Genomic DNA, 18859 nt, shown 5'->3' with positions numbered 1-18859 from the left:
ATTATATTATAATTATTTTATAATCATTTCTTCATGGATAGGTAAAAGATCTGATTAAACAGAAAAGACAAAGGCGACAAAAGTTACCTATAGTTATGCATGATTAACAAGAATAAACTCCGAGTAACTTTTTCATAAACTGGAATATGCTAACGCGTGCAACAACGTATCGAACAATGCAGCACAATGAACGTCTACTACAATGCCAATTACACAAATTAATTGTGTATCACCGACTCCACATTACCCAACATGTAAAATCTACAGTATTAAGTTACGCAATTTGCAAACTAATAATTAATGTTAATCTCAACCAGCGTTACTACACGCCTTGTTAAAAAATCGAAAAAATTCGAATTGTAGCAACTGTAAAGAAAATGGTACGGCAAAGGGTTAATAATTTTCCTAATAGGACCAGACAATTTTTATTTTCTGTATTGTCTTTATTTGCCTTTGTTTCCATACTTTGATAGCAGAAGAATTTACTTTTATTTCAATGTAGAAGAAATTAATGATATTTAGTAGATCTTGCATAACACTTTTACCACGAGTCTGACTCGTTATTATAGTGCAAGGGGTTAAGAAAATTATTCGTACAAAAACTCTGCGATACCTCAAGAACAACAAATTTCTTCTAATAGACCAAACTAATCGCCGTTCGATCGATCAAAGATCACTGAAGATCAGAAGCATCGCGTTAGCATATACGAAAATCGCGTACCGTTTCATCTGCGATCGTCTCTAATAAAAACGGCAGCCCCGTGAATCACTTCGATTTCCATGCGCTCTCCCGACCGCGTTCAAGCTGCGATTCTTCTTACGGAAATCTCGGGCGAACGAGATAGTTGATCGAGGAGGTGCGCGCGCGAGGGGTGGGGGGCCGGTTCGACCGGTCGATCTCTCGAGATTCAGGTGGCGAACCGGAGCCTGGTAGTCGGATCCGGAAGACCGATACCCTGAAAATCGCTTCGCAACGTTATCGTTCGTTGAAAGCCGGTCGAACGAACGCGTTATATCTACGGATCGTTTTAGCCGACGGGAAAGCTCGTGATTTTCTGCCACGGAGGGGGAGGGGGCCGGGGAGCGGCGGCAGCCGGGGGCCGGGGTGGCACAGAGGGTGGATGGGAGGCGGAATGGAGGGCGGCAGAGGGAGGAGGGACGGGCGGCGGCGGGGACCGTATATGGCGGTATGTATAGAAGGCGGGTTGCAGCTGTGTGACGCCGCGGCCCAAAGGGCGGCTAGCCCCGAGCTAGGCAGCCATACGGACGTCCGGACGGCAGCGGCACGTCACGGAAGCGCTTTCCTCGTCTGCTGGAAGTGCGAAGTGGAAGAATTAAATCGTATTTCAACGTCAATGCCGCGGAAGCAGGCAGCAGAGTGGGATAGCTTTGGGAATACTCAGTCACGAGCGGAAATCCGAACTCCCGTGCAGTCGTGGAACGCAATTTAACTTTTAGTCGCTCGTGAGGAACCGTCGGCTTCCATACTCAGTCTCCTACGGGTTCCTCTCTTCTTTCGCGTTACCTATCCCTCGCCTCCCCCCCGCCCTACCATCCCGCTCCTAGCAGCGCCTTGATAACCCTTCGGCTTTAACGCTCTGTCCTACTCCTATCCCCGCAAGACATCCGTCGCGCGTACCGCCCGCGAGGAACCCCTCCTGTGTTTCCCGGTCCTCGGATGCTTAATATGCAATCACGCGCGGTGCATGGCTCCCTTGGTGACACCCGATGCATGCGTGCGGCCTCTCTTTCTTCCTCCCTATCTTCCCTTGCCTCTGTCTTCTCTCTCTCTCTCTCTCTCTCTCTTTCTCTGTCTTTCTGTCTCTCTGTCTCTCTGTCTCTCTGTCTCCGCTCGACCGTTTCATACGGCCTGTCGGATTACAACGAGTCCCGCCACGCTTCTTCCCATTCGCAGATCTATCGTCCGCTCGTGATTAAAAGCCTTAGATCATGCGTGCCGGGGATTCCGCGCTCGACGACGCCAAGGACTCCGGTCGATGGGATATTATATGGGACCTAGTAATGGGATCGTGGATCCGATATGTGCTCATGAATACCAATCGCGTCTGCTGTACGTACAATTATTTGCATACGGTTTGCGGGGAATTAGAAGAATACCTGTTTCGTTCGCCGCGCTGATGTCACGGCACGCGTTCATGACGCAAGACGATAGAAATGGCTGACTTTCTTTGTAATGGGATTACAGCCGCGACGAATAGGTGGAGAGGATAAGGAACAATGCAAATTATGTACAGTCAGTCCCATAAGTATTCGTACCCTCATTGCTTATAAGAGAAATCTATTGAAATCAAGGGATGCGTGTAAGATTTTGCAGTAAACTTTTTATTACGAATAAATACATGTTTAAAGATGATTGATACCAAATTATAACAAAATTGATTAACTGATAACAAAAATATATTGATTTTATTTCTGGTAGTGCGTAATGACAGTCCACAAAAGTATTCGTACCAGTGTAGATTTTGTCAAAAAATCGCAAATTAGAGTAGCTTTTTTACTTTATATTAATTTTCTCTATGTAATTTTCTCTTAATTTTCACCTTTATATCTTATTATATCGTTTAATCGATTTGGCATACTTTCTACCAGTTTTAATGTGATATTTGGTTCAATACTATTCCAAACTTCCAAAATTTTGTTTTTTAGCACTCGTTTATTGAAAATTTCATGCTCGTGTAGCCGTTTATCATAATTACATGTCTCAGTAATTGTCACCGTATCCTAATTTCTTTTCTTCAGAGAAACGTACATTTCTCAAAAAGTTGCACTATAATAAATTAATTCCCCATACCAGCTAATAAACTTTAACGTCCAGTGATATAGTAGAATCACAATATCCCCTGAGAGGAGACAACGGAGTGCAAAGGGTTAAAATTTTTATATTGTCGAGAGCAATTTCGCGGAGGAAAATACGACTGCTATTTCCATTTTTAGGAAGTTACATGCAGGGAAATGTTGAAGGGGTAACTCCTTCGTCTGGAACCGCGGCGTCTCGAGTGCATTTAATGAATCGTGACTGCCACGTGTACTCCTCCTCCTCCTTCGTGAGCTCGTGGTCGTTGGTCCAGGCTAGTCTAATTGATCGCGCATTGCGTCGCAGTTGTAAGCAATATGTACCGGTTACAATAAAAAACTGACCTAATTTATGGCGACCACGAATTAACCGTGTTCAATTAATTATCCGCCTATTGGTTCCGCAATTATTTACGCAGCTGTTGTAAATCGTTAATCAACAGCCACCGGCTCCGCATCCGGGACGCGTTGAAACGCGTTTAAACGTGTTTACAATATGTCTCGTTTCTACCGTTCTTTTTTCCACGTAATTCGTTGGACAAGCACGGCGCAAAAATTTCTCGCGAAATTTCTCGGAAAGGGTGGACGTGTATTTTCGCGAAACCGGCGCAGTCGTAATCCCGAAGATCCAACAGATGAAGTTGACAACTCCGTTTCCGGACGTCTTGCAATGTAAACTTCAGTTAATGCCACGCGCAAACTTGAGAACATGCTCGCTTGAGCGCCATCAACTTCTCAACGATTCTCTCTACAATCTTGATAAGGGCCCCGTTAAAGCATAACACTACGCCCGCTGGCTGCGGATCCGCGGGAATACGTCTCCCCCCCCCCCCCCCCCCCTCCCCCCCCCCCCGGCCGTGTTCGGCGGCCCAGACATTTTAGCCGTCTAGAAAAGTCGCGGTGCTCCATTTAATAGACCCTCTCCGAGGGCTTGGACCACAATTCCCAGTCTTTTAAAGCCATCAATTCCGTCCAACCTCCATTTTCTACGGAGCCACGATTTTCTTAACCCTCAGACGCCCCTCGGAGCCGCGACAATATACTTCCCGTTTCTGTTTCACATTTTCAATTAGCGAATTCTGCTCCGCTTAAAATTTCATAATTGTATCAGTCGCACTCTTCTTCGTTCGACGTGATTTATTGAACGATTTTTCGCTGAATATAAGCTCTCCGAGAATTGTTATATGCTCGGACGAAATATGGTCGTTTTTCTTCAGTTCTATGGAAAATTAGCTTTGCAGCTGCTATCAATGTCCGTTTAGAAAATTTTATTCTACTTATGCTTGTTAAACGATTTTTCAAGGCTCCCTTGATGTTGATCAATGAGTGTATATTTAGTGTTATTTATTTATTTTTTTAGTGTTAATGTACATTATAAGCACTTTAAGGGTAGGAAAATCTATAAAATCAAAATTAAGATATCTGCCAAACAAATAACCTATCAAAATACATAGCTTATTACTTGTTGATAGAAAATGTTGTCCTGTAATCTCCATAAATTTTCCAGCTATAGAAAAATGCTTACCATCACACCATAGATCTCTTCAACTCAACAACTTCTGCTAACAAAGTTCTTCAATATCTTCGAAAATGAAATGATCCTTTATCCAAGACACCCTGTATTATTAAATAACTAGTTCTGATTTTATATGGCTGTAATTGCTATTTCCCCACAGAAAGAAAGTTCTCTCGGTAGCTGAAAATAACGACTTCCGCCAACAATCCGAACAACGTATGAAGCAAGGGGGGATCGGTCCACTTAATTACGTCTTCCGTCCAGCGGCTAACTTAGCCAATAATAACTCAGAATCAGAAAAACAGGAGAAATGCCATTCTCTCCAGCTCTCAAACGTACTACGAACTTTTGATTATAGTTCGCCGGTATTAATATTAGGTTGGTAGGAAAATAATATCCCCTTCCAAACTATATCTTTAAATGAACCTATCACAAATCGGAGTAAGTTTTTTTTTAATAAGATCCATTACAAACTACACATTTTTGCCAATAAATCGACAGTTTGTTAATTCCAGTAGCGTAAAATTCTGTTGTTCTGGAATCGATAAATTCTTTCAGAGTAAAATAGTATTGTTATCCCAAAACATGCGTCAAAGTTCGAAAGTTCGAGAACCGACACTAATTTCTTACCAACCTAACACGAAGCGTTCATCGAACGGGTTTCAGGTACGACGGCCGCGGCGGACGACAATTCGGCAACACCCGGCTCTGGTCATCGCCGTCGGCGCTCGGGAAGAGAGCGTTTTTCGTCACGGAAACGAATCCCGCACACCTCACCATCGATCGATTGCAGCTGAGCGATGAGGGAATCTATTGGTGCCGAGTGGACTTCAAGAACTCGCCGACCAGGAAGCAGAAGATGAATCTGACTGTTATAGGTGAGCTCACGAATCTATTATTCATTCCACCAATGAATTATATCGAACTTCTTTCCCTTTTCTTTCTTTTTTTTTCTATCTCGCCAAGTCGGCGCATAAATAACGACGTTTAAATTTACATTTCGCGCAAACGGGAGTTAATAAAAAATGTATTTCTCCCGGCGAGAAGAGAGTTCCGCCGAATGGAAAATGATTTCGAGCCCTTTGTGAGAGCGCGAGCGCTTCGCGCGCGGCGGTTAATATCACGTGAATTATATTCAAAAAGAAGCGAATTAAAGCTAATGCTTTCGGGGCTGAATCGCGCGATGGCGTAGGCGTTAAAGCCGCGAGAGCGTGATCGAAAATCAAATTTCCAAGTTGATCTATCAAATTTTTATCGTGGATCAACCTGGAAATTGCATTTCTCAATTCCGCGTGCTTCCGCCGGGGTGTCTTCGTTTTAGATTGAACAATACTTTGGATATTAACCCTTTGCACTCGAACGGCGCTTCTGAGGCGCCATTAAAATTGTTCTAAACTTATTTTTATAGATATCACCAAAGCTTAAATCTAAAAAGTTGTTAAAAATGTAACTGTTCCATGAATTATGAGACTCAATTTCATATTCATAAAATTTACTTTGTTATACAGAACGAAAATGCTACGAGTTAAAGAAATTATTTTAAATTTGATGTTGAAATGGCTTCGAGAGTGTAAAGGGTTAAGGCGTTGTTAACTTAGAATATTGAAAAGCTCGTGTTAGGTTAGAATGCGCATGAACATTGTAAATTCTGATTAGTTGTAATATAACGACGAACTTTCGTCTAAACTCAAGCCTCACTCGTTCCCGTTGCTCTGTCTCGTAAATCTCGCGCTTACTCGATAAATATATCAGTTCACCCTAATACGTATTACAGCATTAGCTCGAAGAAAACCCTTACGAAGCTCGCGAAGTTTGTTTATAAGTCGATGCGCATTTTACTGAATAATTTACCACGTCTCTACAACTTCCTTAATCTATGCTAACTTTCTGAATCCGTGAACGTACACTCGCCGGCAAAAGTTCGCGAACACCTGTCAAATATGAACTACAAAAGAGAAATAGGGATTTTGCATTTATGGAGTGCGACGAATTTAATTATTGACATTGCATTGATTGCGGGGAATGTTTGACGTTAGGTTACTTAACGACAAAAGTAAAATCAATGAATATCGTAAAAACGAATCACGGGGTTTAGTATTATTGCTGTATTAACCATAGCAACTTGTTAAGAAAGGGTCGAAGAATGTCTTCGACAATGTAACAATTTTCTTTTATTAATTTCTTATATCTAATTCTTGCATTATCAGATTCGCAAATTTATTACTTAGGATCTTTGAATAAATATATATACATGTAATATTACATAATATATTATAGATGATAGTATTAAAATTTTATACTCTTATCTAAAGATATTACCGTAATATATAATATTTATAAAAAAATTTTCTCACAGAACAGTATTCACTGCGATAAATTCGTAAAAGCACTCGCATTCCGTTTTTTATCACATTCCGATAAAATTGTACAATATTCACTGTAAAATATTTTCATTGCGTCCTCGTGTCTAATCTCCAACAAGAAATTGTAGATTTCCGAAATTGTACATTTCTGCGTCAAATACAGTTTGGTATTCGAACAGCGCGCGACACTGTCGAGGCTATACACACGAAACCGGCGTAAAAGTTAATGAAAAGTTCGCAGTACAGGGAATAAAATATCAACGTTTCGAGCGGGCAGAAATGCCGACAGCAGCCGCGCGCGCGCGCCCGCGCCCGGCATTTGCCGGTGAAACGCGGTGAACCCCCACGGCGTTTTCTTCTAACTACGGTAACATAGAAAAACAATTTCGGCGCGTATCACCCTAAATCCGTCATCGTTTTTCAATGTTATCTGGCGGGGTCCGGTCGCGCGGAACCGACGGAATCGTTGCCGGTCGCGCGGCCGCTGAAAAGAGTATTCAACTCCTGGTAAATCATTCACACCGGCGGAATTCAATTGGCTCTAATCAATCTTTCACGTGTAAATCACGGGATCGCTGGTCGACCCCCCCACCCCTCGCCCCCTTTACCCACCCCTAGCATAGATCACACCCCTATTCTCGTCCGGCGGACAAATAATCAATCCGCATTTCCGCTGATTCAATCATGCACGGCTGTGGTTGTTCCGCGCGCAGTGCCGCCGTCGACGCCGGTGATACGGGACCCGACGACGAGGAACATCTCAAGGATAGAGGAGCTCTACAACGAGGGGAGCGACGTGAACCTGATTTGCGAGGTACAAGGTGGCAGGCCGCCCCCGAAGCTGACGTGGTACCTCGAGAACAACGTGATAGACGAGTCCTACGACAACCTCCAGTCGGGGTTGACGGTTAACCGCTTGTCTTACCCGAAAGTTGGCCGGCAACACCTCAACGATCGGTTGATCTGTAAAGCCAGCAACACTAACCTGATCATGCCGCAGACGAGGCTGGTCATCCTGAACATGAACCGTAAGTTTTCAACAATTTTCTTTCTTACGACTCGCGAAACTTTACGTAGATATGTGCCGTGAGGTGTCGTACAAGATATTCGTCTAAAAGGGTAAGGTACATTTTCGTTTACCGGAAAAGTTTTGCTTGAATTTACGTGCCTCGTGCAAGAAAATGTCTTAGTCGCATAGGTTATCCTTAGACATGTTGTCAGTAAAATTCGGTGGAAATAGGTCATTTTAGAAGTTTATTGAGAAAGAATAAGTGAATAATTTGTGCAGAAATAAATAAGTTCTTCGCAACAGCAATTTTTAGAACAACGATTATTAAAGACGGTTGTAGTAGTAATTAGTAATAAACGAATTGTTTAACGGTAGCCGAGTTCATCGTTGAAATTACAAGAATATATTTTTAAGAGAAATTATTGAACAAGAGAGATGATTTTACAGGAGAAAATTACAATAACGCGGAAATAATCAATTATTTTATTTAATAATCAATTAAGAAGCTATGCAGTACCGATTCTTCCAAAGCAGTTCCATAGATCTTTTATTGATCATTATTGTTCAAATTACTCTATTTAAACATGAATTACAGAAACCGACATCCTTCACGCTTTGACTGAATTGTTTCGATTCTAACGATGACTATATTCCTCGCGCTATCCTCACGCTATTCACCTTTCCATCGATCACTGTTAATAGTAATCTTGATGTATGAAAATCGTGAGAATACGTAAAGTTCAGCGGTCGCATAGCAAATGACGCGTTGGAATCATGACATCGATGACGCAAAAGTAGAAAGCATTCCATGAACACTGAGCGTTTCTGGCGATCGGCGACAGAGTTTCGCAAGAAAATTATGCAGAAACCAGTTGCTCTCGCCACGGATTATCGTACGGGTCACATTCTAAGCGAGGCTTACGCGCATGACTCGCGATTGACAGTTTGATTTTGTACGGTTTCGAGCCGTAAGTATGCGCGGCATCGGCGTGTAGACCTGTTAAGAGGGCCCCCCGAGAGCGACCGGGGAATTTATGTCCGACCGGCGGTTTCGCGCGTGTTCCCATGACGCGGTAATACTTACATGCGACGAGAAAATAATTTCCGCGTGTCAATTAAATGCGAGCGATTATTTCCGCGATACGCGTGCAACGATCGAGTTGCTGTCGGTAATGAATCGCGGGAAAAAATGTAGGTAATTGAAGGCGGAGGAAATCGTTCTGTTGCTGTGGAGATCGAGATTTCCATATCGCAATCTCGATCTGCAGTTGTGGACATTGAATTGTAGCAGTGATCGATAAATTATAGAAATGATCAATAAATTATAGCTGTTATCAATAAATTAAAGCAGTGATCAATAAATTATAGCTGTGATGAATAAATTATGGCAGTGGTCAATAAATTATAGCAGTAATCAATAGATTACAGAAATGATCAATAAATTACAGCACTAATCAATAAATTACAGCACTGATGAATAAATTACATTATTCCCTAAGAATTCAGTTTCCTTTCAAATCGCTACACTTGACACCGCCATTTCATTTTAACATAATTTGGTGAATGGTGTTGCAATCGTTAGATTGTAAAAGTAAAATCTACAGAATTCGTTAAAACTTGACATTTTACTGACTGGTCATTTGGCCGTAGACATATTTTTTATTATAAGATAATTAAACTCACTGACATTTTTGTTTTCACAAGATTGGCATTACACAATATTTATTTTATTTTTATTTTATTGAATTTATTAATTGTGAAAGTATTAATTGTAAATATTATTAATTGTAAATATTTCATATCTAAAAAATTATATAATATTATTAAAATATGCCTGTCGCACATATTATACTGATATCTTTAAAGCGACACAATATTTTATTTTTATTATGGCTCCAAGGTAGACAGTCAGTATACAGCGTTCAATTTTACTCGTTTAGTATGCAAACTTTAGCGTCTCGTTGATGTAGAAGGCTGATTGATCCGAGCACCGCCTAGTTCGTAAGGTGAATTATCACCCGGAAGCTAATGACGTCCGAACTTAAGTAGGGCAATACTTTTCTACGAAGGATAACAATCTATACAGAAATTCACAATCTATACCAAAAATAGTACGATCTTAACCTCGAAAATTCTTTTCGAAAATATTTCACAGCTTCAACGTAAACGTAAAATCGAAATAACCTTAAAATATTTTGTATCGAAATAACCTTAAAATATTTTGTATCGAAAAATAACCTTAAAATATTTTCTATCGAAATAACCTTAAAATATTTTGTATCGAAAAATAACCTTAAAATATTTTCTATCGAAATAACCTTAAAATATTTTCTATCGAAATAATTTATAGCGGTTGATACATCGTAACTCTTCCAGAAAAAGTTCTTCCGCGCAGTCATAAATAACGGACATATTTGAATGTTTCCATTTAAGTGCTCGACCCTGTATAATCACTACGCCAAGTGACATATTCTGCGCAATAATTGAAATGGATTACATGAATCCATCAGGCCCGGCTTGCCCATAAGCTGGACATTTAATGTCGTTTAGGGTTGGACACCAACCCATGAAGTACCTCAGGCATTAGCCTGCACCCCCAATTTGGAGATTGAGCCAATTTAGAATTGCCTCGTCGCTTTTTAGTGAACTTACGTAATTACGAAATTGAATCATTTCACGTTGATAACTGTGCACATGTATCTTATGGCGTTTAAGGTGACTTTGATTTTGACGAATATGTTTTTGTATGATCTTCATATATTTGTAGGGAAATATTAAGTAGTATTGTTTTAAGGTGACCTAACTTTTTAAATAGTATAAATATTACAGATATTGCAATAATTTGCAAGGTGATAGTCTTGCAGATATTGCCTGCTTTAAGGTGACTTTGACGAATACTTTTTCATACGATAAAAATAATTTTTATTTTTTATATTGTTTTTACTTGCTTCTGTTTCTAGACCTTGATAACAGGAAAATTCAATTTGATTTGGAATTAGAAGAAATTAATAATATTCATATCTACTAGATTTTACATGTAATCTCATTAAAACTGATTCGTTATTATAATGCAAGGGGTAGAAAATGTTCTAAAACATAAATATATGACGTTTCAAGATAAAACACACAATTCGTTCGTACCTTCCTCAGCCAACCAAGCACAGACAACAAAAGATTAGATATTTCACTCGATCATCATCCATCGCGACAAAAAAAACCACCTGACCGGCCACGGCCGATCGAGAGACGCCTCTAATCAAGACAGTGCGTGATCCAAGAAAACGAATTCAATTTGTCGACAATGGCCGGCGCGTTCAGTTAATTGGCCAATCGCGGTTTCAAAGGCCCGCGCCGACTTTCCCTCGAAGCGATCGCGCGAACAAATTTTCTCTCCACTTAGAACTAATCAGCGCGGAAGTCTGGAAAGGGCCGACGTACTTCGAAATAACGTTGCCGTCGGGTGGAACCCGGTCGGGACGAGGAGGGAGGGAGGGGGGGGGGAGAGGGATCTAACCTGGTCTACTTGCACGTCTCACGAATCGCGGGGGTAGTGGCGTCGGTCTCGTGGAGTTATCGTTATATCTCCCATCGCGGTTAAACAATTCTCCACGACGATTTCGCTCGGAGAGCCCGAGGCAACGGGTCACGTAGAGCCGGTGAACGCCTTTTCACGTGGTCCTGACGGGACAAGGTGTTCACGCGCTGAACCTATTAGTCGTCTGCTGGAGATCGCCAGCTCGAGATAACGCGGGGTAGCGTCTCTCGCAAGACGGATCAGTGGATCGCGTGTCCCCTGGCCTCCAAGCCCCCTCTCTCTCTCTCTCTCTCTCTCTCTCTCTCTCGCTCTCTCTCTCTCTCTCTCTAGGTGCCATGTTCCTCGAGGAGTTGTTGCGTGGTGTTCCCATGTTCGGGCCGTTGTCGGTCGATAGAAGTGACGGGGCGAACGTGTCGGGCCACGGTGGTTCTTTGCCGTGTGGTGTTTGCGCGCGCGGCCCCGGGGATCACGTTCGTGAGCGGGACGCCGCGCGCGACCGAAGAATCTGCGACTGTAAGCGTGTGCTGCTGCTGCTGCCGCTGCTGCTGGGCGTGTCTCTAGGTGTTTAGAAGGTGTTCGCCGTGTCCTGAGGTCGTGTAAAGACTGCCTAGGGGGGATGTTCGGTGTTCCCGAGGACCCGGTGAGCGGCCTTTGGCTGGGGGGAGAGACAAGCCCCACGGAAACCGTAGACGCCGCGCCAGCAAACCGGAAACTATTCGAATTGGCCGATAACGATAATGTAAACACGCGTAAAACCGTTACACGGTACACCAAGCTATTCGAGGTGTTCGCATCGCGGCCGTGCTGATCCGGTACGCAGGACCCGCAGATACTCACGAGCGCTGCGTTGTTTAGGCTCCGTGCGGGATTAGGGGGTTGCTCCGGTTGTTGCGTGATTGCGATGGTCTGATCGCTCCGGTTGACCGTTTCACCGTCGCCGGGTTAGTAGGCCGTATTTAGTCCAGAGATGATGTTTTACTTACGTGAACGTTTCTTTTTCATTTTTTTCGAGGTCTGATCCGTCGACGAGATTTCTTGCAGCGATGTTTTAACCCCTTGGTTATTGTGGCCGCTTGTAAGTGCTTAGAAATTTTGCGTTTGTAACGCTGAGAGCGCATAGAGGCGTCCTGACAGTTTTATCGATAATTATTTCGATTATAATAATTCTAAAATAACTGTCAAAAAGACTACACCCAGTGTGATCAATAAAATGGATAACAAAATTTATCTTGAAAATATATCGACGCAGCAAAGTGGTCAACTAACTGGATTTTTCAGTTATTATTATTATTTCTCAGTTTTCAATACAAACGTAGGAAAATCGAACATTTTGCAATATTTGAAGCACGAAAATGAAAAATTTCTAATTTGACAATCGTGCGAAAATCTTAAAGTCGAATGTATATCATAAATTAATGAATATGATATTTCTATTTACTGATGAACGTTTCATTAATTAAATAAATATTTCACGTATTGGATCTAAAAGATTTATGTTAGATACGGCGTAAATACTATAAATGAATACTATATAAATACTATAGCATTCTGCCCGAGAATTAGACGTCAAATTATTAATTCAAGATTATTATTCGACTATTACTATCATGAAGAATGTTACACATAACTGAACTGCATATCAAAGGATACAATAAAACCGAATAATACGTGCAGATAATCTGTCCAATCGCTAGACACGTCGGGCGGTTGCATAAGGTTGTTAGCCTTTCTTTCGGCTAGTGAAGTTGCAGAGCTTCGAGGAGAAAGCGTGCAGGGCAGCAGACTGACGTGACCGGAAAGTGTTAAATGGATTTTTCTGCTACTATTTCGTATATTATTTTCAATGCAGCCCCTAATTGTTGGAGTATTTTCAGTCGGCGTTGTTCGGCCAGCCGAGATAATACGTTCGGATTGGTTCGGGTAAAGGAAACTTCGGGTTGGATCGCTTCGGGATATAATAACACTATTGTGCTACACGCGAATGCGGAACTTTGTGGTTTTCAGTTTCATGATGTCTTACAATGTGTAACTCAATTTAATTGCTGAAAAGTGGTGGGATACTGGGGCAACTTAGGATTGAGTTGATCGAGCTCCGTTTGAGAAATTGATTGCTGGTTCTATATTTCGAAGTAGATATGAAATAAAGGAAAGATAAAATCTTTTACAACTTTAGAGGTACGCTATAATTTAGCATAATATTTATTTTAGAGTTGATGTTAATTCTAGATTAATAAATTGGGGATAATAGACCTTATGAAACTGATTTTGCATTTAGAATATCGCTGAATAATAATAAGGTTAAAATAATGATGTATTTTATTAAATTAAAATGACTGGTTAAAGTACGGCAGGGGGTAAAATAAAAATAATACTTTTTGTTATAAACACATTTACATTTTAAATAAAAATAAAATTGCTTATATGGAATTAAGAAAAATGTTTTAAATAAGTTTTCGTAACATAACCCTCCATTTTGTAATTGCTATTGGTCACGTATACACGATTTCACGCAACACCTATCCACAGCGTTACGAAATGGTCACCTGTAATTCAAGTATTCAACGTCAAAGCATTAAATCGCTTAAAATCCGCGGTGTAATTAGAAGACGCTCTCCTGTCTCTAGCACGCAAAATATTTGATATTCCAATCCGCTTATGAAAATCAAGAGTAACCGAAGTGTACTCGCCGCGAACTAATGCAATCCGATTGATGAGTTTCGAAATTTCCCCTCTGTCTCATTAAACCGAACAGGATTTGCGCCTGCTCGAAAATCAATTATCTTCCTCCAGTCAGCCCCCCCCCCCGGCCTCCGAAATACCCGAATTGACGAGCGCGTCGCGCCTAAAATCAGACGCCGTTATCGGCTCCCGCGCGTCGAAGAACGAATCTCGGAAACAAACCGGAATCCATAACCGCGGATCACGGTTCTCGATACGAGCGCACAGGTGCGCCGCGTAACTTCGCCGATGGAGCGCGCGCGCGCGCGCGAACGCCCGTGCAATTCCATGGAATCCCTTGGGGTGATTCCCTATTAATTCGTGCCGGTCGCGGCAAGTTTCATTCAATAAAACAAATAATAATAAGCGAACCGTGTTCGCGGCAACGCGAGGAACGCGGACGATAAATTTCCGCTTAATTGCACGGCCTCGCGTTAGTTGCCGCGTTTTTCAATCGGTCGCTAAATGATTTTAAGCGATAGCTTGTTAACAGCAACTTCGCTTCCTTCGTTCTCTACTTCTTTCTTCTTCTTCTTCGTCTTATTCTTTTTCTTCTTCTTCTTCTTCGTCGTCGTCGTCTTGCGGCATAGTCACCGGATCGAACGCTATTTTTTGCACGACCGTGGAAGTTCTATGATCGAATTCAATTAAATTTTCATTCGTCTTCCGGAGCGCTGAAAACGCGGACCAGATTATCCGATGGCTTGCTACAGCGATCCGTGGACGTTTATGCACTGATACTTTCTTTCAATAACTTGTCTTTGTCGAATTCACTGTTTTTCTTCGTTGAAATCGTAACAATCGTCTATAGTTTCTTTCTCGATTTTTTAAAATACATATTTACAATTTCGTCTACACCAAAATTATTGCGATTTAAACGATTTCATAATTTGCAAAGAAATAAAGGTGTCTAATATGAGATCCATTTGTTTTGGAATCATTCTGCATCACAATTTTCTTCGCAATCGCTGTCGATATTTGCAATAATTTTATCTGCAACATCTGTTGAATTATCATTTTTTATATGATGTCTTTTGGGTGCTTTTTTAGAATTGTACTTTTTCGTTTAGCATTGCAATAAGTACTTCTAAAGGTGTATTGAGAAACAATAATATAACAAATGTTAAAGAATTTTGAGGTTAACTTGATGATAATCTTTATTGATGTGTAACTAGTAGATTTTAGAAAACTTTATATTCTTAACATCAAAAATTACTGTAAAACGACTGTTTCTTGTCTAAGGAGAAAATCAGAGCTACATATAATAAATATAATTATTTTATGTTATTATAATATATACTATATAAATATATAATATAAAATAAAGAATATATAATATATAAACCAGGTTTCGCAAAGGACTCGAAGGATTACTAAAATATTCATTGATGCATCTCGATTGAATGCAGTTTCTCGATCTGCTAGGAATCGATAGCTCTACGGATTTCGCTTGTCGCGGCTCCCTAATTAAATGGCAGCCGCCCGGCCTCCATGACAGGAGTTATTTACGAGCCGAGTCAATTTGTCTCTTGAAACACGCCATAAAGTCACCTTCATGAAACGCCGGGCGTCCGTGGTTGTTTTATTTTATGATGCGACCTGACAAATGGTTCGGTAAGCGATAACATTTTAGACAACGGCCTAGCGAAACTCAAACCGCGGTTATCAAGCACAGATAAGACGGCGCAGATCAGCAAATAGCCAATTGAAACACGATTTCTGCCGTTCGGCAACTTGGCGGATTGATTTTCGGCGGTCTCTTTCCCATCGAGCCGTTACGCGACCGATTAAAATGATTCGAACAGATTTAGAACGACGGCATTAAATTTCCCTGGCGGGTCGATACGCGCGCGATACGATCGCAAAAGTAAAACAGGTCGCGTTCATAGGCATCTCGAATAATGTTCGTGGAATATGAAAACATGGAGATCGGCGTTAAACGGCATCGACCCGATTTCCCTCCCCCGGCGCAAGAGTTTCAGCAAATAATCGCCCTTTTAATACGCGGCTCCCAATTTACGCGACGCGGCCACCAATTAAGGTTTAAAGACTGGACCATAAACACCCGTCGTCGTATAATTAATAGGTGTCGCGCGGAATCCTGGACAGCCGCTAATTCGCGTCCGGCCGACGTGTGTGCTCCGCGTTTCGTGTACGCGGCGACATGACCGCGCGTCGGACGCGGCGGCGCAAGCAGTTATCCGTGACTGTGCAGACGCTTCGGCACGTTCGCTCGCAATATTTACTCGTGCTCGGTGACACGCGTCGATATACTGTTCGCGGAATGATAAGTGATAACGAACCTCGGCCAACTTTTTATCGGCGCGCGAATTATTTCGGTTGTCGGCGACGGGATCGTTCCGACGCCATCCGATCCGCGGGAACCAGCGTTCCGTTCATTATAATGGCAGTCATTGCGCCCTCATTGCGCGTGTTAACGTGTTCATTGACGAATATCGATAGCTGCGATTTCATAAAATCGAAGAGGCGGAACTGGCGGGCTGACATTTTGTCATAGCAATTGATGTTTAAATGCGATTGAAATTTACAAAAGTCAATTAATTAGTTTAAGAAGTTTGTAAGTTATTGTTATTATACTGTATATGTTCGATTATTCTTAATATTTTTCTTAAATACAATACTGTTATAAAATTTGTGATTTGATAGATAATATTAAAATAGATATATCCATAACCAGACATAACCTAAAATTTTTAATATTGTAATACTATTTATTAGAAGACTCTCTTCGATTTATTCAATTTAAATAAACAACCTATTTATCTTACCAATTTTACAGGAAATCTCTTCAAAAGCTTTTTCTACTCTAAATTACAATTCAAAGACAAGGCTGAGAATTTCATATTCTTAAATTACAAAACCATAATAAAAACATTATTTCCTTCATCATTCCAATCAATTGCAAGTTTCACAAAAAAGTCTATTTATTCATTGTTCGTGATTTTAAAAAAGTTATGCTTATCTCTTTTCACTGATTGAATATACAACAACAATATCCGCGTAACTTGAATCCGGAAATATAAAATATCGAAAAAAACATGATCATTGCCGCGGTAAAAAAAAGTCGAAGGAACGGACTCAAAATTACCATGAATATTTACCGGAAGGTTTCTGCACGGCAGTCGATATTGGTCAAGCACTCGGGTCCCACCGGTGTCCATTCAGGTCAACGCAGCTCGTTTTTATCGGATTCATAATTCAGGTCAGCGTAAAGTCGGTTTTGAAGGGGCGCCGGTGGGTGATTCGATGTTCTGAAAAGAACCGCGCGCGGTTTAGAAAGGCTTATAAATGCGGGATGAGGCGCGGGCGCGCGACAACTCGCTGGAAATTATAGAAAACGACGGGACACGCGCGCGGAGGTAGCGCGAACCTGAAGCGAACCTAAATGCCAGTCCGTCCCGGGCACGCGTGTCGATTCATTACCCCGATTGTTAAATCGCATTAATGCAAACTGCCCGCGTATCATTATGAGTTTACAATTTGTTCGCCGCGCACGATGTTTACCAACTCGGGTTAATATTAATGCCGGGCAAATTCTATTCTGGACTGGCTGAAAAAAATATACATTGTCCATATAATTGCGCACGGTTACCGCGGCAGTCTATAGTCCGCGCGCGGATGAATATTTGATGCTATAGTGGTCGGTTGTCGCGAGTGTAGGGAAGAGTCCAGGGAAACTGTAATTTCGTTAATGTGTGTAATTTCATACGGTGATGGAACTTGCACGAAATTTTGCCGTTCTTCTTTGCGTTTTTTCAGGCTGTAAACTAACAACGAATTTGTGAATGAGTAATCGGTATTTTATTTAATAATGAGTATCACTATTTTATATTGCAATCGGTCTATATGGAATTATGGTGTCATATATTATTTGCTTAATTAAAATCTTGTTATAATAGTTTGAAAGTAATATTTTGTAGAATAATAATTTGTATGCAGTATAAAAGATACGGTATTGCTAATAATAACTTCTAAATTCTAAAATTATCAACTGCTTAATATTATTAAGAAGAGAAATTAATATTTATATAGCGCTAGCTGCTTGCAGTTATGAAAGACAATTTTTATTTTGCATGAAAATCTTGGTTGTTATTTAGCTTTTAATTTACTCATTCTTCCTATAAATGTATAAAATCCTGTTTAATAATCAATATCGTATTCGCATAGTATGATAAATTTCGTTTATCTTGTAATTTATGTAATCTACTAGAAAACGTTTTAAGTTATTAATCTAAACGTTTAAAGTTGTTAATTTGATCATTTAAAGTTGTTATCCAAATTTTCCCTGAATTATTATATCTTAAAATTCGTATCGCATTTCTACGCAATGGATAACTAGTTAGTATTGCACATGAGTTAAGTAGTACATACATTTCCTAAAAACATCGTACATAGGTTGACCAAGAGCGCTAGTACCTGTGATTGCACACGCTTCCGACAAACCTCTCGCAGAGCGCATTACATCAAGGAAATTTCTTCATTCCGCTACACACGATATACATACGCCAAGTGACCGTCTCAACGGAATGGTAAACGGAAGGGCTCTTAGCAAATACGAGATAAAATTTTTGAGACGGTCATTCGACGGCCCGTTCCATAAGATTTCTCTGTTAACAGATCGCAGATACGGGGGAGTCGATTCTTTCTTTCGTTTTTTGTTTCTCGAAAGGCAGGAAGGCGTGATCACGTTTGTAGCGTGACACGCGATGCTTCGTGCGCCGAACGATACACACTCCGGACTCCAGTTTTGTCGTTCTTATCGAGGCTTTGATACGTGTTTCTGACATGTTTCGCACGAAACGAACTTCTGCGATTTTTGCACATAATTCCCCCGACGTCCGAGTGTAATTGAAAATCGCAATCGGCGGTCCTCAATCTCCGCT

General features: G+C 41.1%; 1 protein-coding gene across 1 annotated transcript in view; it reads left to right on the top strand.

Annotated features, from left to right (window-relative positions):
- LOC144470699 (neural cell adhesion molecule 1) overlaps positions 1-18859 on the top strand; it is a 199326-nt gene that overhangs the window by 130193 nt on the left and 50274 nt on the right. The window contains exons 3-4 of the mRNA XM_078182157.1: positions 4997-5208; positions 7407-7721. Coding sequence (XP_078038283.1) covers positions 4997-5208; positions 7407-7721 — 527 coding nt within the window. The remainder of the gene's footprint in view (positions 1-4996; positions 5209-7406; positions 7722-18859) is intronic.

This window comes from Augochlora pura, chromosome 1 (assembly GCF_028453695.1).
Source record: "Augochlora pura isolate Apur16 chromosome 1, APUR_v2.2.1, whole genome shotgun sequence".
NCBI classification, from domain to species: Eukaryota; Metazoa; Arthropoda; class Insecta; order Hymenoptera; family Halictidae; genus Augochlora; species Augochlora pura.
Note: the sequence above shows the minus strand (reverse complement) of the source record. Positions and strands in the feature narration are given on the sequence as shown.